This window comes from Tachyglossus aculeatus, chromosome 22 (assembly GCF_015852505.1).
Source record: "Tachyglossus aculeatus isolate mTacAcu1 chromosome 22, mTacAcu1.pri, whole genome shotgun sequence".
Lineage (NCBI taxonomy): Eukaryota > Metazoa > Chordata > Mammalia > Monotremata > Tachyglossidae > Tachyglossus > Tachyglossus aculeatus.
This window is the reverse complement of record NC_052087.1, coordinates 53,006,847-53,027,822: the sequence shown is the minus strand read 5'-3', so window position 1 is coordinate 53,027,822 and position 20,976 is coordinate 53,006,847. Positions and strand designations below refer to the sequence as shown.

General features: G+C 48.3%; 1 protein-coding gene across 1 annotated transcript in view; it reads left to right on the top strand.

Moving 5' to 3' along the window:
- Positions 1–208: 208 nt before the first annotated feature.
- Positions 209–20,976, top strand: part of RNH1 (ribonuclease/angiogenin inhibitor 1) — a 34,620-nt gene continuing 13,852 nt past the window's right edge. The window contains exons 1-2 of the mRNA XM_038764324.1: positions 209–259; positions 20,508–20,613. Of these exons, the coding sequence (XP_038620252.1) occupies positions 20,528–20,613 (86 nt within the window). The 5' untranslated portion in view covers positions 209–259; positions 20,508–20,527. The remainder of the gene's footprint in view (positions 260–20,507; positions 20,614–20,976) is intronic.

Below are 20,976 nucleotides of genomic sequence, written 5' to 3'. Positions count from 1 at the left end.
ATTTTACAGATGAGGTCACTGAGGCCCAGGGAAGTTAAATACGACTGAATGAACGAACCGCGGCCTCCCCCTCACAGGCCCGCGCGCTCCCCGCACGTGAAGGAGCCACGTGCAGGCCCCGCCCGGGTGACGTCACACGGCCCGACATCCGGGCCTCTGTGGAGGCTGAGGGCCCCGCCCCCTTTCCCCGTTGCCATGGCCACCGGACCGGAAGGGGCCGGCGCGGGCCCCGCCCACTCGGCGCGCCCCGGACGGCCAGGCGAGTGTCCTCCAGGGGGGCTGCGCTCCGCGCGCGCGCCCGGGGGAGGGGGCGCGCGGAGGGGGGCGCGCGCGGCGCGTGTGTGTGCGTGTGCGCGTGCGCGGGCTTCCCTCAGGGCGCGGTGGCGCGCGCGCGCTTGGGGCCTAACAGGGCCTGAGGGGCGCTTGGCCACCACGACGCCCTCCCCCCCCAACCCGGCCCCATATCTACCTATAATTCTATTTATTCGGACGGTATCCCCACCTGTCTACTTCATTCACTCCTCCAGTCCTATTTATGATGGCATTTATTAAGCGCTTACTTACTGATTGAGCGCCTCCTGTATTGAGAGCTCACCTCCTCCAGGAGGCCTTCCCAGACTCAGCCCCTTCCTTCCTCTCCCTCTCCATCCCCCCATCTTACCTCCTTCCCTTCCCCACAGTCCCTGTATATATGTTTGTACATATTTATTACTCTATCTATTTATTTTACTTGTACCTATCTATTCTATTTATTTTATTTTGTTAGTGTGTTTGGTTTTGTTCTCTGTCTCCCCCTTTTAGACTGTGAGCCCGCTGTTGGGTAGGGACTGTCCCTATATGTTGCCAATTTGTACTTCCCAAGCGCTTAGTACAGGGCTCTGCACATAGTAAGCGCTCAATAAATACGATTGATGATGATGATGATGATGGCATTTATTAAGCGCTTACTTATTGATTGAGCGCCTCCTGTATTGAGAGCTCACCTCCTCCAGGAGGCCTTCCCAGACTGAGCCCCTTCCTTCCTCTCCCTCCCCATCCCCCCATCTTACCTCCTTCCCTTCCCCACAGTCCCTGTATATATGTTTGTACATATTTATTACTCTATCTATTTATTTATTTTACTTGTACCTATCTATTCTATTTATTTTATTTTGTTAGGATGTTTGGTTTTGTTCTCTGTCTCCCCCTTCTAGACTGTGAGCCCACTGTTGGGCAGGGACTGTCTCTAGATGTTGCCAATTTGGACTTCCCAAGCGCTTAGTCCAGTGCTCTGCACATAGTAAGCGCTCAATAAATACGATTAATGATGATGATGATGATTCATTCATTCAGTCGTATTTATTGAGCGCTTACTGTGTGCAGAGCACTGGACTAAGCGCTTGGGAAGGCTCCAGGAGGCCTTCCCAGACTGAGCCCCTTCCTTCCTGTTCCCCTCTCCACCCCCGCATCTTACCTCCTTCCCTTCCCCACAGCACCTGAATATATGTTTGTACATATTTATTACTCTATTTATTTATTTATTTTACTCGTACCTGTCTATTCTATTTATTTTATTTTGTTAGCATGTTTGGTTTTGTTCTCTGTCTCCCCCTTTTAGACTGTGAGCCCTCCTTCCCTTCCCCACTGCACTGTATATATGTATATATGTTTGTACATATTTGTTACTCTATTTTACTTGTACATATCTATTCTATTTATTTTATTTTGTTAGGATGTTTGGTTTTGTTCTCTGTCTCCCCCTTTTAGACTGTGAGCCCACTGTTGGGTAGGGACTGTCTCTAGATGTTGCCAATTTGTACTTCCCAAGCGCTTAGTCCAGTGCTCTGCACATAGTAAGCGCTCAATAAATACGATTGATGATAAATACGATTGATGATGATGAGGAGAGCCCTGGGCTGGGCGCTTGGGACAGGGCAAGTCGGAAGGAGAGAGGGAGAGAGAGAGACGGCCTTGTCTTGTGGTCCGTCCTCCCCTCATTCATTCACTCATTCAGTCGTATTTATTGAGCGCTTACTGTGTGCAGAGCACTGGACTAAGCGCTTGGGAAGGCTCCAGGAGGCCTTCCCAGACTGAGCCCCTTCCTTCCTCTCCCCCTCGTCCCCCTCTCCATCCCCCCCATCTTACCTCCTTCCCTTCCCCACAGCACCTGTATATATGTTTGTACATATTTATTACTCTATTTATGTATTTATTTTACTTGTACATATCTATTCTATTTATTTTATTTTGTTAGTATGTTTGGATTTGTTCTCCGTCTCCCCCTTTTAGACTGTGAGCCCTCCTTCCCTTCCCCACTGCACCTGTATATATGTTTGTACATATTTGTTACTCTATTTATTTGACTTGTACATATCTATTCTATTTATTTCATTTTGTTAGTATGTTTGGTTTTATTCTCCGTCTCCCCCTTTTAGACTGTGAGCCCGCTGTTGGGTAGGGACCGTCTCTATATGTTGCCAACTTGGACTTCCCAAGCGCTTAGTACAGTGGTCTGCACACAGCGCTCAATAAATGCAATTGATGATGATGATGACGTTGGGTAGGGACTGTCTCTATCTGTTGCCAACTTGTACTTCCCAAGCGGTTAGTACAGTGCTCTGCACACAGTAAGCGCTCAATAAATACGATTGATTGATTGATTGATTGGGAAGGACAAGTCAGCAACATAGACTGTGAGCGCGCCGTGGGCGGGGACTGTATCTGGTGCCGACTTGGACTTCCCAAGCGCTTAGTACAGTGCTCTGCACACAGTAGGCGCTCAAAATGAGAAGCAGCATGGCTTATCCCTCCTTCCCCTCTCCATCCCCCCTGCCCTACCTCCTTCCCTTCCCCACAGCACCTGTATATATGTATATATGTTTGTACATATTTATTACTCTATTTTAGTTGTGCATATCTATTCTATTTATTTTATTTTGTTAATATGTTTTATTTTGTTCTCTGTCTCCCCTTTCTAGACTGTGAGCCCACTGTTGGGTAGGGACCGTCTCTATATGTTGCCAACTTGGACTTCCCAAGTGCTTAATACAGTGCTCTGCACACAGTAGGCGCTCAAATTGAGAAGCAGCATGGCTTATTCAGACTGTGAGCCCCGCTGTTGGGTAGGGACCATCTCTTGTACTTCCCAAACGCTTAGTACAGTGCCCTGCACACAGTGAGTGCTCAATAAATACGATCGAATGAATGAATTCAGTTGTATTTCTTGAGCGCTTACTGCGTGCAGAGCACTATACTAAGCGATTGCGAAGTCCAACTTGGCAACAGATAGCAGCGTGGCTCAGTGGAAAGAGCCCGGGCTTTGGAGTCAGAGGTCATGGGTTCAAATCCCGGCTCTGCCAACCGTCCGCTGTGTGACTGCGGGCAAGTCACTGCACTTCTCTGGGCCTCAGTGACCTCATCTGGAAAATGGGGATGAAAACCGTGAGCCCCCAGTGGGACAGCCTAAATCCCGGCTCCGCCGACCGTCCGCTGTGTGACTGTAGGCAAGTCACTTCACTTCTCTGGGCCTCAGTGACCTCATCTGGAAAATGGGGATTAAAACTGGGAGCCCCCCGTGGGACAACCTGGTCACCTTGTAAGCTCCCCAGCGCTTAGAACAGTGCTTTGCACATAGTAAGCGCTTAACAAATACTATCATTATTATTGTAACCTCCCCAGCGCTTAGCACAGTGCTTTGCACGTAGTAAGTGCTTAATAAATGCCATTATTAATAAATACGATTGGATGAATGAAGGAAGGAATGAATGACAGGCCTGAGCCAAGGCCCGGGTGACTCACGCATTCCCGCTGCGTGGCCTCATGTCCGCCTGCCTGAAGGCCTGACTCCACACCCACCGACTGCCTCACGGCATTTCTGATTATTATTATTATCATTATTAATGATAATGACAACTCTCAGCTGTGTGACTTTGGGCAAGTCACTTAACTTCTCTGTGCCTCAGGTACCTTATCTGTCAAATGGGGATTAAAATCATTATTATTATTATTATTATTATTATTATTATTATTATTATCTGGCAGACAAGTGGCAGAGCTGCGTAAGTGCCAGAATTTTCTGATCTTTATGTGCCCAACCCAGTGGACCGATTGACTATCCTCGTGAGAAAGAACTGAGAAATATGGCTGCCTCCTCCTCCTCCATCAGATGGGGTCTGATATTATTATTATTATTAATAATAATAAGAACAATGGCATTTATTAAGCACTTACTATGTGCCAAGCACTGTTCTAAGCGCTGGGGAGGTTGTCAGTGGTCAGGTTGTTCCACGTGGGGCTCACAGTCTTCATCCCCACTTTACAGATGAGGGAACTGAGGCACAGAGAAAATAATAATAGTGATGGCATTTATGAAGCGCTTACTATGTGCAAAGCACTGTTCTAAGCGCTGGGGAGGTTACAAGGGGATCAGGTTGTCCCACGGGGGGCTCACGGTCTTCATCCCCATTTTCCAGATGAGGGAACTGCTGCACAGAGAAAATAATAATGATGGCATTTATGAAGCGCTTACTATGTGCCAAGCACTGTTCTAAGCGCTCGGGGAGTTACAAGGGGATCAGGTTGTCCCACGGGGGGCTCACAGTCTTCATCCCCATTTTCGAGATGAGGGAACTGAGGCACAGAGAAAATAATAGTGATGGCATTTATGAAGTGCTTACTATGTGCACAGCACTGTTCTAAGCGCTGGGGAGTTTACAAGGTAATCAGGTTGTCCCATGTGGGGTGCTCAGTCTTCATCCCCATTTTCCAGATGAGGTAACTGAGGCACAGAGAAGTGAAGTGACTTGCCCAAAGTCACACAGCTGACCAGTGGCAGAGCGGGGATTTGAACCGATGACCTCTGAATCCAAAGCCCGTGCTCTTTCCACTGAGCCACGCTGCTTCTTACAGTAGGCGCTCAATAAATACGATTGAATTAATTAATGAATATTAAGCGCTTACTATGTGCCAAGCACTGTTCTAAGTGCTGAGGGAGTTACAAGGTGATCAAGTTGTCCCATGGTGGGGGGGGCTCACGGTCTTCATCCCCATTTTCCAGACGAGGTAACTGACGCACAGAGAAAATAGTAATAGTGATGGCATTTATGAAGCGCTTACTCTGTGCAAAGCACTGTTCTAAGCACTGGGGAGGTTACAGGGTGATCAGGTTGTCCCACGGGGGGCTCATGGTCTTCATCCCCATTTGACAGATGAGGTAGTTGAGGCACAGAGAAGTTAAGTGATTTGCCCAAAGTCACCCAGCTGACAAGTGGTGGACCTGGGATTCAATTCATTCATTCAGTCGTATTTATTGAGCACTTACTGTGTGCAGAGCACTGTACTAAGCGCTGGGGAAGTCCAGGTTGGCAACATATGGAGATGGTCCCTACCCAGCAGTGGGCTCACAGTCTAGAAAGGATTAGACTGGGATTAGGGGTCATGGGATTAGAACCCATGACCTCTGACTCCCAAGCCCAGGCTCTTTCCACTGAGCCACGCGGCTTCTCAAATCTGTGTCAATTGCCAGTTGTCAGCTGTGTGACTTTGGGCAAGTCACTTCACTTCTCTGGGCCTCAGTTCCCTCATCTGTAAAATGGGGATTAAGACTGTGAGCCTCCCGTGGGAAAATCTGATCACCTTGTAACCTAACGCTTAATAAATACCATTATCATTATTATTATTATCTGACAGACAATGACTCTCCCCTCCCTTAAAAGCCTTATTGAAGGCCCATCTCCTCCAGGAGGCCTTCCCTGACTAAGCCCCCCTTTCCTCTTCTCCCATCATCATCATCATCAATCGTATTTATTGAGCGCTTACCGTGTGCAGAGCACTGTACTAAGCGCTTGGGAAGTCCAAGTTGGCAACTATATAGAGACAGTCCCTACCCAACAGTGGGCTCACAGTCTAAAAGGGGAAGACAGAGAACAAAACCAAACATACTAACCCTTCTGCGTCCCCCTGACTCGCTCCCTTTACCCACTGTCAGCTGGGTGACTCTGGGCAAGTCACTTCACTTCTCTGGGCCTCGGTTACCTCATCTGTAAAATGGGGATGAAGACTGGGAGCCCCCCGTGGGACAAGGACTGTGTCTGACCCGATTTGCTTGCATCCACCCCAGCGCTTAGTACAACACCTGGCACATAGTAAGTGTTTGCAGACACCATAATTATTATTTTTGGCAGAGTCACCCGCTTGCCTCGGAGCCGGGGTGGAGGGTCCCCTTGGAGTAGCCCTACCCGTGGGACAACCTAATCACCTTGTAATGTCCCCAGCGCTTAGAACAGTGCTTGGCACATAGTAAGCGCTTAATAAATGCCATCATCATCATCATCATCATCTCCCCTCCCTGCCCCACACCACTTATTTCCCCATCTCTCCTTTATGTATATAAATGTCTGCCTCCTCTCCTCCAGACTGTCAGCTCGCTGTGGGCAGGGAATGTGTCTGCCTAGCGTACTGCCCTCTCCCAAGCGCTTAGTCCAGTGCTCTGCACGCAGTAAGCGCTCAATAAATACGAAAGCAACTGGCTCCTGAGCCCAGGGAGGGAGGGAAGGGACACGGGGGCGAAGGGCAGATGGCAGAGTGTATCAACCCAGGGTCTGACGCCATCAATCAATCAATCAATCGCATTTATTGAGCGCTTACTGTGTGCAGAGCACTGGACTAAGCGCTTGGGAAGTCCAAGCCGGTAACATATAGAGACAGTCCCTACCCAACAGCGGGCTCACAGTCTAGAAGGGGGAGACAGAGAATAAAACCAAACATACTAACAAAATAAAATAAATAGAATAGATAGAATAGAATAAAATAAATAGAATAGAATAGATAGAATGCCATACTTCCCAAGCGCTTAGTACCGTGCTCTGCACACAGTAAGCGCTCAATAAATACGATTGATTGATTGGGCACCGAGCCCTGCCCATCTGCCCCACTGCCCATTCATTCATTCATCCAATCGTATTTATTGAGCGCTTACTATGTGCAGAGCACTGTACTAAGCACTTGGGAAGCCCAAGTCGGCAACAGATAGAGACGGTCCCTATCCAACAATGGGTAGAAGCAGAAGCAGCGTGGCCCAATGGAAGGAGCCCGGGCTTTGGAGTCAGAGGTCATGGGTTCAAATTCCGGCTCCGCTGCTTGTCAGCTGTGTGACTTTGGGCAAGACACTTCAATCAATATCAATCAATCGTATTTATTGAGCGCTTACCGTGTGCAGAGCACTGTACTAAGCGCTTGGGAAGTACAAGTTGGCAACATATAGAGACGGTCCCTACCCAACAGCGGGCTCACAGTCTAGAAGACTTCACTTCTCTGGGCCTCAGTGACCTCATCTGGAAAATGGGGATGAAGACTGTGAGCCCCCTGGGGGACAACCTGATCACCTTGTAACCTCCCCAGCGCTTAGAACAGTACTTTGCTCATAGTAAGCGCTTAATAAATGCCATTAAAAAAAAACGGGCTCACAGTCTAGAAGGGGGAGACAGACAACAAAACATGTAGACAGAAACAGTGTGGCCTGGTGGATAGAGCTCAGACCCGGGAATCAGAAGGACCTGGGATCTAATCCCGGTTCCTCCACTTGTCTGCTGTGTGACCCGGGGCAAGTCACTTTACTTCTCCGGGCCTCAGTTCCCTCATCTGTAAAATGGGGATTAATCAATCAATCGTATTTATTGAGCGCTTACTGTGTGCAGAGCACTGTACTAAGCGCTTGGGAAGTACAAGTTGGCAACATATAGAGACGGTCGCTACCCAACAGTGGGCTCACAGTCTAAAAGGGGGAGACAGGGAACAAAACCAAACATACTAACAAAATAAAATCAATAGAATAGATATGTACAAGTAAAATAAATAGAGTAATAAATATGTACAAACATATATACAGGTATATATTAAGACCGGGAGCCCCCGTGGGACAGGGACCGTGTCCAACTGGATTTGCCTGTATCCTCTGCAGTGCTTAGTACAGTGCCTGGCACATAGTGAGTGCTTAACAAGTACCACAATTGTTAATTAGGCCTTCTCAGAGTGAGCCCCCTCCTTCCTCTCCCCCTCCCCATCCCCTCCGCCTTCCCTCCTTCCCCTCCCCACAGCACCTGGATATATATGGTTGTACAGATTTATTGCTCTATTTATTTTACTTGTACATATCTATTCTATTTATTTCATTTGGTTTATATGTTTTGTTTTGGTGTCTGTGTCTCCCTTCTAGACTGCGAGCCCGCCGTTGGGTAGGGACCGTCTCTCTATGTTGCCAACTTGGACTTCCCAAGCGCTTAGTCCAGTGCTCTGCACACAGTAAGCGCTCAATAAATACGATTGAATGAATGAATGAATGAATATGTTTGTACAGATTTATTACTCTATTTATTTTACTTGTACATATTTATTCTATTTATTTTATTTGGTTTATACGTTTTGTTTTGGTGTCTGTCTCCCCCTCCTAGACTGCGAGCCCACCATTGGGTAGGGACCGTCTCTCTGTGTTGCCAACTTGGACTTCCCAAGCGCTTAGTCCAGTGCTCTGCACACAGTAAGCGCTCAATAAATATGATTGAATGAATGAATATGTTTGTACAGATTTATTACTCTATTTTACTTGTACATATTTCTTCTATTTATTTGGTTTATGTGTTTTGTTTCGTTGTCTGTCTCCCCCTTCTAGACTGCGAGCCCACCGTTGGGTAGGGACCGTCTCTCTATGTTGCCAACTTGGACTTCCCAAGCGCTTAGTCCAGTGCTCTGCACACAGTAAGCGCTCAATAAATACGATTGAATGAATTTATTACAATTATCAAGACTGTGAGCCCCATGTGGGACATGGGCTGTGTCTGACCTGATTACATGAGAAGCAGCGTGATCTAGTGAGCACAGCCCGGGCTTGGGAGTCAGAGAACCTGTTTTTCTCCCGGCTCGGCCACTTGTTTGTACATATTTATTACTCTATTTATTTATTAATTTTACTTGTACATATCTATTCTATTTATTTTATTTTGTTAGTATGTTTGGTTTTGTTCTCTGTCTCCCCCTTCTAGACTGTGAGCCCACTGTTGGGTAGGGACTGTCTCTATATGTTGCCAACTTGGACTTCCCAAGCGCTTAGTACAGTGCTCGGCACACAGTAAGCGCTCAATAAATACGATTGATTGATTGATTGATTGCTGTGTGACCTTGGGCAAGTCACTTCTCTGTGCCTCAGTTACCTCATCTGTAAAACAAGATTCAAATAATACTAATAATAATGGTAGTATTTTCTAAGTGCTTACTATGGGCCTGGGAGACAGAGGACCTGGTTTTCTCCCGGCTCCGCCACTCGTCTGCGGCGTGACCTTGGGCTAGTCACTTCTCGGTGCCTCAATTACCTCATCTATAAAACAAGATTCAAATAATACTAGTAATAATGGTAGTATTTTCTAAGTGCTTACTATGGGCCTGGGAGACAGAGGACCTGGTTTTCTCCCGGCTCCGCCACTCATCTTTTGTGTGACCTTGGGCTAGTCACTTCTCGGTGCCTCAATTACCTCATCTATAAAACAAGATTCAAATAATACTAGTAATAATGGTAGTATTTTCTAAGTGCTTACTATGGGCCTGGGAGACAGAGGACCTGGTTTTCTCCCGGCTCCGCCACTCATCTTTTGTGTGACCTTGGGCTAGTCACTTCTCGGTGCCCCAATTACCTCATCTATAAAACAAGATTCAAATAATACTAATAATAATGGTAGTATTTTCTAAGTGCTTACTATGGGCCTGGGAGACAGAGGACCTGGTTTTCTCCCGGCTCCGCCACTCATCTTTTGTGTGACCTTGGGCTAGTCACTTCTCGGTGCCCCAATTACCTCATCTATAAAACAAGATTCAAATAATACTAATAATAACGGTAGTATTTTCTAAGTGCTTACTATGGGCCTGGGAGACAGAGGACCTGGTTTTCTCCCGGCTCCGCCACTCATCTTTTGTGTGACCTTGGGCTAGTCACTTCTCGGTGCCCCAATTACCTCATCTATAAAACAAGATTCTAATAATACTAATAATAATGGTAGTATTTTCTAAGTGCTTACTACGGGCCTGGGAGACAGAGGACCTGGTTTTCTCCCGGCTCCGCCACTCGTCTGCTGTGTGACCTTGGGCTAGTCACTTCTCGGTGCCTCAATTACCTCATCTATAAAACAAGATTCAAATAATACTAATAATAATGGTAGTATTTTCTAAGTGCTTACTACGGGCCTGGGAGACAGAGGACCTGGTTTTCTCCCGGCTCCGCCACTCGTCTGCTGTGTGACCTTGGGCTAGTCACTTCTCGGTGCCTCAATTACCTCACCTATAAAACAAGATTCAAATAATACTAGTAATAATGGTAGTATTTTCTAAGTGCTTACTATGGGCCTGGGAGACAGAAGACCTGGTTTTCTCCCAGCTCTGCCACTCGTCTGCTGTGTGACCTTGGGCTAGTCACTTCTCGGTGCCCCAGTTACCTCATCTATAAAACAAGATTCAAATAATACTAATAATAATAGTAGTATTTTCTAAGTGCTTACTACGGGCCTGGGAGACAGAGGACCTGGTTTTCTCCTGGCTCCGCCACTCGTCTGCTGTGTGACCTTGGGCAAGTCACTTCTCTGTGCCTCAGTTACCTCATCTATAAAACAAGATTCAAATAATACTAGTAATAATGGTAATATTTTCTAAGTGCTTACTACGGGCCTGGGAGACAGAGGACCTGGTTTTCTCCCGGCTCCGCCACTTATCTGCTGTGTGACCTTGGGCTAGTCACTTCTCTGTGCCTCAATTACCTCATCTATAAAACAAGATTCAAATAATACTAATAATAATGGTAGTATTTTCTAAGTGCTTACTACGGGCCTGGGAGACAGAGGACCTGGTTTTCTCCTGGCTCCGCCACTCGTCTGCTGTGTGACCTTGGGCAAGTCACTTCTCTGTGCCTCAGTTACCTCATCTATAAAACAAGATTCAAATAATACTAGTAATAATGGTAATATTTTCTAAGTGCTTACTACGGGCCTGGGAGACAGAGGACCTGGTTTTCTCCCGGCTCCGCCACTTATCTGCTGTGTGACCTTGGGCTAGTCACTTCTCTGTGCCTCAATTACCTCATCTATAAAACAAGATTCAAATAATACTAATAATAATGGTAGTATTTTCTAAGTGCTTACTATGGGCCTGGGAGACAGAGGACCTGGTTTTCTCCCGGCTCCGCCACTCGTCTGCTGTGTGACCTTGGGCTAGTCACTTCTCGGTGCCTCAATTACCTCATCTATAAAACAAGATTCTAATAATACTAATAATAATGGTAGTATTTTCTAAGTGCTTACTACGGGCCTGGGAGACAGAGGACCTGGTTTTCTCCTGGCTCCGCCACTCGTCTGCTGTGTGACCTTGGGCAAGTCACTTCTCTGTGCCTCAATTACCTCATCTATAAAACAAGGTTCAAATAATAATAATGGTAGTATTTTCTAAGTGCTTACTATGGGCCTGGGAGACAGAGGACCTGATTTTCTCCCGGCTCCGCCACTCTTCTGCTGTGTGACCTTGGGCTAGTCACTTCTCTGTGCCTCAGTTACCTCATCTGTAAAATGGGGATGAAGACTGTGAGCCCCATGTGGGACAACCTCATTACCTTGTATCCCCCCAGCGCTTAGAACAGTGCTTGGCACATAGTAAGCGCTTAACAAATGCCGTCGTTATTATTATTATGTGCCAGGCACTGTACCTCATTACCTTGTTTCCCCTCCCCAGCGCTTAGAACAGTGCTTTGCACATAGTAAGTGCTCAACAAATGCCATTATTATTATTATTACTAAGCACGGGGGTGGATCCAAGTTAATCAGGTTGGACACGGTCCCTGTTCCTTAGGAGACAGGGACTGTGCCCAACCCGATTAACTTGGATTCATTCATTCACTCAATCGTATTTATTGAGCGCTTACCGTGTGCAGAGCACTGTACTAAGCGCTTGGGAAGTACAAGTCGCCAACATCTAGAGACCGTCCCTACCCAACAACGGGCTCGCAGTCTAGAAGGGGGGGACAGACAACAAAACAAAACGTGTGGACGGGTGTCAAGTCGTCAGAACAAATGGAAATAAAGCTCTATGCACATCATTAACAAAATAAATAGAATAGTAAATATGTACAAGTAAAATACATAGAGTAATAAATCTGTACAAACATATATATAGGCGCTGTGGGGAGGGGAAGGAGGTAGGGCCGGGGGGATGGGGAGGAGGAGAGGATAAAGGGGGCTCAGTGTGGGAAGGCCTCCTGGAGGAGGTGAGCTCTCAGGAGGGCTTTGATGAGAAGCAGCGTGGCTCAGTGGAAAGAGCCCGGGCCTTGGAGCCAGAGGTCATGGGTTCAAATCCCAGCTCCGCCAACTGTCAGCTGTGTGACTTTGGGCAAGTCACTTCACTTCTCTGGGCCTCAGTGACCTCATCTGTAAAATGGGGATGAAGACTGGGACCCCCCCCCCCGTGGGACAACCTTGTAACCTCCCCAGCACTTAGAACAGTGCTTTGCACATAGTAAGCACTTAATAAATGCCATTATAATTGTTATTATTAAGGGAGGAAGAGAGCTAGCTTGGCGGCCCGGCGCTTTAAACTTCTCTGGGCCTCAGTTCCCTCATCTGTAAAATGGGGATGAAGACTGAGCCTCCTGTGGGACAACCTTGTAACCTCCCCAGCGCTTAGAACAGTGCTTTGCACATAGTAAGCACTTAATAAATGCCATTATAATTGTTATTATTAAGGGAGGAAGAGAGCTAGCTTGGCGGCCCGGCGCTTTAAACTTCTCTGGGCCTCAGTTCCCTCATCTGTAAAATGGGGATGAAGACTGAGCCTCCTGTGGGACAACCTTGTAACCTCCCCAGCGCTTAGAACAGTGCTTTGCACATAGTAAGCGCTTAATAAATGCCATTATAATTACTATTATTAAGGGAGGAAGAGAGCTAGCTCAGCGGCCCAGCGCTTTTCACTTCTCTGGGCCTCAGTTACCTCATCTGTAAAATGGGAATGAAGACTGGGACCCCCCCGTGGGACAACCTTGTAACCTCCCCAGCGCTTAGAACAGTGCTTTGCACATAGTAAGCGCTTAATAAATGCCATTATAATTACTATTATTAAGGGAGGAAGAGAGCTAGCTTGGCGGCCCGGCGCTTTTCACTTCTCTGGGCCTCAGTTCCCTCATCTGTAAAATGGGGATGAAGACTGGGAGCCCCCCGTGGGACAACCTTGTAACCTTCCGAGCACTTAGAACAGTGCTTTGCACATAGTAAGCGCTTAATAAATGCCATTATAATTACTATTATTAAGGGAGGAAGAGAGCTAGCTTGGCGGCCCAGCGCTTTTCACTTCTCTGGGCCTCAGTTCCCTCATCTGTAAAATGGGGATGAAGACTGGGAACCCCCCGTGGGACAACCTTGTTACCTCCCCAGCACTTAGAACAGTGCTTTGCACATAGTAAGCGCTTAATAAATGCCATTATAATTACTATTATTAAGGGAGGAAGAGAGCTAGCTTGGCGGCCCGGCGCTTTTCACTTCTCTGGGCCTCAGTTCCCTCATCTGTAAAATGGGGATGAAGACTGGGAGCCCCCCGTGGGACAACCTTGTAACCTTCCGAGCACTTAGAACAGTGCTTTGCACATAGTAAGCGCTTAATAAATGCCATTATAATTACTATTATTAAGGGAGGAAGAGAGCTAGCTTGGCGGCCCAGCGCTTTTCACTTCTCTGGGCCTCAGTTCCCTCATCTGTAAAATGGGGATGAAGACTGGGAGCCCCCCATGGGACACCCTTGTAACCTCCTCAGCGCTTAGAACAGTGCTTTGCACATAGTAAGCACTTAATAAATGCCATTATAATTACTATTATTAAGGGAGGAAGAGAGCTAGCTTGGCGGCCCAGCGCTTTAAACTTCTCTGGGCCTCAGTTACCTCATCTGTAAAATGGGGATGAAGACTGTGAGCCCCCTGTGGGACACCCTTGTAACCTCCCCAGCGCTTAGAACAGTGCTTTGCACATAGTAAGCGCTTAATAAATGCCATTATTATTACTATTATTAAGGGAGGAAGAGAGCTAGCTTGGCGGCCTGGCACTTTTCACTTCTCTGGGCCTCAGTTACCTCATCTGTAAAATGGGGATGAAGACTGGGAGCCCCCCGTGGGACAACCTTGTAACCTTCCGAGCGCTTAGAACAGTGCTTTGCACATAGTAAGCGCTTAATAAATGCCATTATAATTACTATTATTAAGGGAGGAAGAGAGCTAGCTTGGCGGCCCAGTGCTTTTCACTTCTCTGGTCCTCAGTTCCCTCATCTGTAAAATGGGGATGAAGACTGTGAGCCCCCTGTGGGACACCCTTGTAACCTCCCCAGCGCTTAGAACAGTGCTTTGCGCATAGTAAGCGCTTAATAAATGCCATCATCATTATTATTATTATTATTATTAAGGGAGGAAGAGAGCTAGCTTGGTGGCCCAGCGCTTTTCACTTCTCTGGTCCTCAGTTACCTCATCTGTAAAATGGGGATGAAGACTGTGAGCCCCCCATGGGACACCCTTGTAACCTCCTCAGCGCTTAGAACAGTGCTTTGCACATAGTAAGCACTTAATAAATGCCATTATAATTACTATTATTAAGGGAGGAAGAGAGCTAGCTTGGCGGCCCAGTGCTTTAAACTTCTCTGGGCCTCAGTTACCTCATCTGTAAAATGGGGGTGAAGACTGAGCCCCCCGTGGGACAACCTTGTAACCTCCCCAGTGCTTAGAACAGTGCTTTGCACATAGTAAGCGCTTAATAAATGACATCATTATTATTATTATTATTATTAAGGGAGGAAGAGAGCTAGCTTGGCGGCCCAGCGCTTGGGACGGCGCCTGCCACAAAGTAAGCGCTCAACAAATATCCTTTAAAGAAAGAGAACCGAGACCCAGACGGCCGGCGGGCCGTGATGTGCATCGGGCCCGACCTTTGACCTCCCCGCGGCATTGGCAGCAGTCGGGCCGCCCGCCACCAGAAGGCCGGGATCCCCGGGGGAGGACCCGCCAGGCCGAGAAGAAAAGCCACCTGCAAGCTCCTTCATTCAGTCGTATTTATTGAGCGCTTACTGTGTGCAGAGCACTGGACTAAGCGCTTGGGAAGGACAAGTTGGCAACATCTAGAGACGGTCCCTACCCACCAGCGGGCTCGCTCCTGCTCGCACCCCGAGAGCCCGCCGGATGCCCGCTTGGATCCGGACCCTCGCCCTGCGGACGCGGGCCGGGCCGGGATGGGGGGCCGCGGCCCACCCGGGGGTGGCGACTCGCCTGCTGGGGAGACTGGCTTCCTGGGGTCCCGGGATCGCGGTCAGCCCGGGGCCTCGCCGCCCCACTGACGGCGTCCGTCCGTCCGGGCCCCCGGCCCGGGCCCGTGCTCACGGTAACTGCACCCGTTCTCGACCCTCAGCAATCAATCAGTCAATCAATCAATCAATCAATCGTATTTACTGAGCGCTTACTGTGTGCAGAGCACTGGACTAAGCGCTTGGGAAGTCCAAGTTGGCAACATCTAGAGACGGTCCCTACCCAACAGTGGGCTCACAGTTTGAGGCCTTCCCAGACTAGCCCCTCATCCCCCTCTCCATCCCCCCCATCTTACCTCCTTCCCTTCCCCACAGCCCCTGTATATATATATATATAAAACACATATTTATTACTCTATTTATTTATTTATTTTACTTGTACATTTCTATCCTATTTATTTTATTTTGTTGGTATGTTTGGTTCTGTTCTCTGTCTCCCCCTTTTAGACTGTGAGCCACCTGTTGAGTAGGGACTGTCTCTGTGTGTTGCCAATTTGTACTTCCCAAGCGCTTAGTACAGTGCTCTGCACATAGTAAGCGCTCAATAAATACGATTGATTGATTGATTGATTGTACATATTTATTACTCTATTTTACTTGTACACATCTATCCTATTTATTTTATTTTGTTAGTATGTTTGGTTTTGTCCTCTGTCTCCCCCTTCTAGACTGTGAGCCCGCTGTTGGGTAGGGACTGTCTCTATATGTTGCCAGTTTGTACTTCCCAAGCGCTTAGTCCGGTGCTCTGCACATAGAAAGCGCTCAATAAATACGATTGATGATGATGATGATGATGAGAAGGGGGAGACAGAGAAATCGTATTTATCGAGCGCTTACTGTGTGCAGAGCACTGGACTATTACTCTATTTATTTATTTATTTTACTTGTACATATCCATCCTATTTATTTTATTTTGTTGGTATGTTTGGTTTTGTTCTCTGTCTCCCCCTTTTAGACTGTGAGCCCACTGGTGGGTAGGGACTGTCTCTGTGTGTTGCCAGTTTGTACTTCCCAAGCGCTTAGTACAGTGCTCTGCACATAGTAAGCGCTCAATAAATACGATTGATGTTGATGTTGACTAAACGCTCGGGAGAGGACAATAGAACAGTAAACAGACGCATTTCCTGCCCACAAGGAGCTGACCGTCTAAGAGGACCGTGGGTGGGTCATCAACGGCTCCCTGGTACCCGCTCCCTTACCTCCTTTCCCCTCGGCCTTCTGTTTTTAAATCTTTTTTAAGCGCTTACTATGTGCCAGGCACGTGGAGAAGCACTGCAGCCTAAGGGGTCAGAAGGACGTGGGTTCTCATCCCCCCTCCGCCCCTTGTCCGCTGGGTGACCTTGGGCCAGTCGCCTCCCTTCTCTGGGCCTCAGGCCCCTCATGGCTCAGTGGAAAGACCATGGGCTTTGGAGTCAGAGGTCACGGGTTCAAATCCCGGCTCCACCAATTGTCAGCTGTGTGACTTTGGGCAAGTCACCTCACTTCTCTGGGCCTCAGTTACCTCATCTGGAAATGGGGATGAAGATGAGCCCCCTGCTAAGCGCTTAGTCCAGTGCTCTGCACACAGTAAGCGCTCAATAAATACGATTGATGATGATGATGACAACCTGATTACCTTGTAACCTCCCCAGCGCTTAAAACAGTGCTTTGCACATAGTAAGCACTTAATAAATGCCATTATTATTATTATCTGTAAAACGGGGATTGAGATTGTGAGCCCCACATGGGACAGCCTATCTTGTCGTCCGTCCGCCCCCAGTGCTTCGAACAGTGCTTGGCGCATAGATGCAGCGTGGCTCAGTGGAAAGAGCCCGGGCTTTGGAGTCAGAGGTCATGGGTTCAAATCCCGGCTCCGCCAATTGTCAGCTGGGTGACTTTGGGCAAGTCTCTTCACTTCTCTGGGCCTCAGTTCCCTCATCTGGAAAATGGGGATGAAGACTGTGAGCCCCCCGTGGGACAACCTGATCACCTTGTAACCTCCCCAGCGCTTAGAACAGTGCTTTGCACATAGTAAGCGCTTAATAAATGTCATCATCATTATTATTATTAGTAAGCGCTTAACAAATGCCATCATTATTATTATTATGAGGGACAGGGACTGGGTCCAACCTGATTATCTTGTATCAACCCCAGCACTTAGTACAGAAGCAGTGTGGCTTAGTGGAAAGAGCCGGGGCTTGGGAGTCAGAGGTCGTGGGTTCTAATCCTACCTCCGCCACTTGTCAGCTGTGTGACTTTGGGCAAGTCACTGCACTGTGCCTCATTTACCTCCTTTGTAAAATGGGGATTAAGTCTGTGAGCCCCATGTGGGACAACCCGATCACCTTGTATCTGCCCCAGTGCTTTGAACAGTGCTTGGCACATAGTAAGTGCTCAACAAATGCCATAATAATAATAATAATGTCATTTATTAAGCGCTTACTTGTGCAAAGCACTGTTCTAAGCGCTGTGGAGGTTACAAGGTGATCAGGTTGTCCCACGGGGGCGCTCATGGTCTTCATCGCCATTTTACAGATGAGGGAACTGAGGCACAGAGAAGTTAAGTGACTTGCCCAAAGTCACATGCCATCATTATTACGGTGCCTGGCATGTATCACGCACACACTAAGAGCTGGGGTAGATACAAGGTAATCAGGTTGGACACAGTCCCTGTCCCACATGGGACTGACAGTCCTCATCCCCATTTTGCAGATGAGAGAACTGAGTCTGGGAGAAGTGAAGTGACTCGCCCAAGGTCACCCAGCAGACCAGTGGTGGGGCTGGGACTAGAACCCAGGTCCTTCTGACCCCCAGGCCCGGGCTCTACCCACTAGGCCACGTGTTCAAATCCCGGCTCTGCCAGTTGTCAGCTGGGTGACTTTGGGCAAGTCACTTCACTCCTCTGGGCCTCAGTTACCCCATCTGTAAAATGGGGATGAAGACCGTGAGCCCCCCCCCCCCCCCCCCCCCCGCGGGACAACCTGATCACCTTGTATCCCCCCCAGTGCTTAGAACAGTGCTTTGCACATAGTAGGTGCTTAATAAATGCCATCATTATTATTATCATATTACAAGTGACTTGCCCAAGGTCACCCAGCCGACAAGTGGCAGAGCTGAGATTAGAACCCAGGTCCTTCTGACGCTCAGGCCTGGGCTCCCTCCATTAGGCTGGTTGGTCTCCTCCTCCGGTGGGGCCGGGTCTGGGCTGCGGGCAAGGATTGTCGCTGTTTATTGTTGTATAGAGAAGCAGCATGGCTCAGTGGAAAGAGCCCGGGCTTGGGAGCCAGAGATCATGGGTTCTAATCCCGGCTCTGCCACTTGTCAGCTGGGTGACCTTGGGCAAGTCACTTAATTTCTCTGGGCTTAATAATAATGGCTTTTACTAACCACTTACTATGTGCCAAGCCCTGTTCTAAGCACTGGGGAGGTTACAAGGTGATCAGGTTGTCCCACGGGGGGCTCACAGCCTTCATCCCCATTTTACAGATGAGGGAACTGAGGCCCAGAGAAGTGAAGTGACTTGCCCAGAGTCACACAGCTGACACTAGGCAGAGCCGGGATTTGAACCCATGACCTCCGACTCCAAAGCCCGTGCTCTTTCCACTGCGCCACGCTGCTTCTCTAAGTTCTCAGGGCCTCAGTTCTCTCATCTGCAAAATGGAGATGAAGACCGTGAGCCCCACGTGGGACCGCCCGATCACCTTGTATCTACCCCAGTGCTTAGAACAGTGCTTGGCACATAGTAAGTGCTTAACAAATCCCAACATTATTATCATTGTTGCTGTATTTTCCCAAGCGCTTAGTACGGCGCTCGGCACACGGTAAGCACTTAATAGAGAAACAGCGTGGCTCAGTGGGAAAGAGCCGGGCTTTGGAGTCCGAGGTCACGGGTTCAAATCCCGGCTCCGCCAATTAGCTGTGTGACTTTTAGACTGTGAGCCCACTGTTGGGTAGGGACTGTCTCTATGTGTTGCCAATTTGTACTTCCCAAGCACTTAGTACAGTGCTCTGCACATAGTAAGCACTCAATAAATAGGATTGATGATGATGATGATGACTTTGGGCAAGTCACTTCACTTCTCCGGGCCTCAGTTCCCTCATCTGGAAAATGGGGATCATCACCATCAATCGTACTTATTGAGCGCTTACTATGTGCAGAGCACTGTACTAAGTGCTTGGGAAGTACAAATTGGCAACATATAGAGACGGTCCCTACCCAACAGTGGGCTCACAGTCTAAAAGGGGGAGACAGAGAACAAAACCAAACATACTAACAAAATAAAATAGAATAGATATGTAGAAATAAATTAAATAAATAGAGTAAAAAAATATGTACAAACATATATACATATACACAGGTGCTGTGGGGAAGGGAGGGAGGTAAGATGGGGGGATGGAGAGGGGGACGAGGGGGAGAGAAGGAAGGGGCTCAGTCTGGGAAGGCCTCCTGGAGGAGGTGAGCTCTCAGCAGGGCCTTGAAGGGAGGAAGAGAGCGAGCTTGGCAGACGGGCAGAGGGATTGGGGGCATTCCGGGCCCGGGGGAGGACGTGGGCCGGGGGTCAATCAATCAATCAATCAATCGTATTTATTGAGCGCTTACTATGTGCAGAGCACTGTACTAAGTGCTTGGGAAGTCCAAGTTGGCAACACATAGAGACAGTCCCTACCCAACAGTGGGCTCACAGCCTAAAAGGGGGAGACAGAGAACAGAACCAAACATACCAACAAAATAAAATAAATAGGATAGAAATATACAAGTAAAATAAATAAATAAATAAATAAATAGAGTAATAAATATGTACAACCATATATACATCTATACAGGTGCTGTGGGGAAGGGAAGGAGGTAAGATGGGGGGATGGAGAGGGGGACGAGGGGTCGATGGCGGGACGGGCGAGAGCGAGGTACGGTGAGGAGAGCGAGGTACGGTGAGGGATGAAGGCTGTGAGCCCCCCCGTGGGACAACCTGATCGTCTTGTAACCTCCCCAGCGCCTAGAACAGTGCTTTGCACATAGTAAGCGCTTAATAAATGCCATTATTATTATTAATAGATAGGATTGAGTGAATGAACCGAGTGGCACGGGGCCCGCTGAGGGTGCCCGGCACGGGAGACTGGCGCGGCGGGTCTCCCGGCGGCGGCTCCCGCCTCCCTGGGTGGGCCCCCCACCCTTGGCTCATCGCCCGCACCCCCAGCAGGATTCCCACCCGCTCCCGCCATGAACGTGGACCTGCAGTGCGAGCAGCTGAGCGACGCCCGCTGGGCCGAACTCCTGCCCTCCCTCCGCCAGGCCTCCGTCGTCAGGTCAGTGCGGACCCCTGTCCCCATCCCTCCCCAGACATCGGGGGGTCCGAGCGGGAGCGAGGGACCGGAGGGGATCATCATCATCATCATCATCAATCGTATTTATTGAGCGCTTACCGGGTGCAGAGCACTGTACTAAGCACCGGGGGAGTACAAATTGGCAACAACTAGAGGCGGTCATCATCATCAATCGTATTTATTGAGCGCTTACTATGTGCAGAGCACTGTACTAAGCGCTTGGGAAGTACAAATTGGCAACATATAGAGACAGTCCCTACCCAACAGTGGGCTCACAGTCTAAAAGGGGGAGACAGAGAACAAAACCAAACATACTAACAAAATAAAATAAATAGAATAGATATG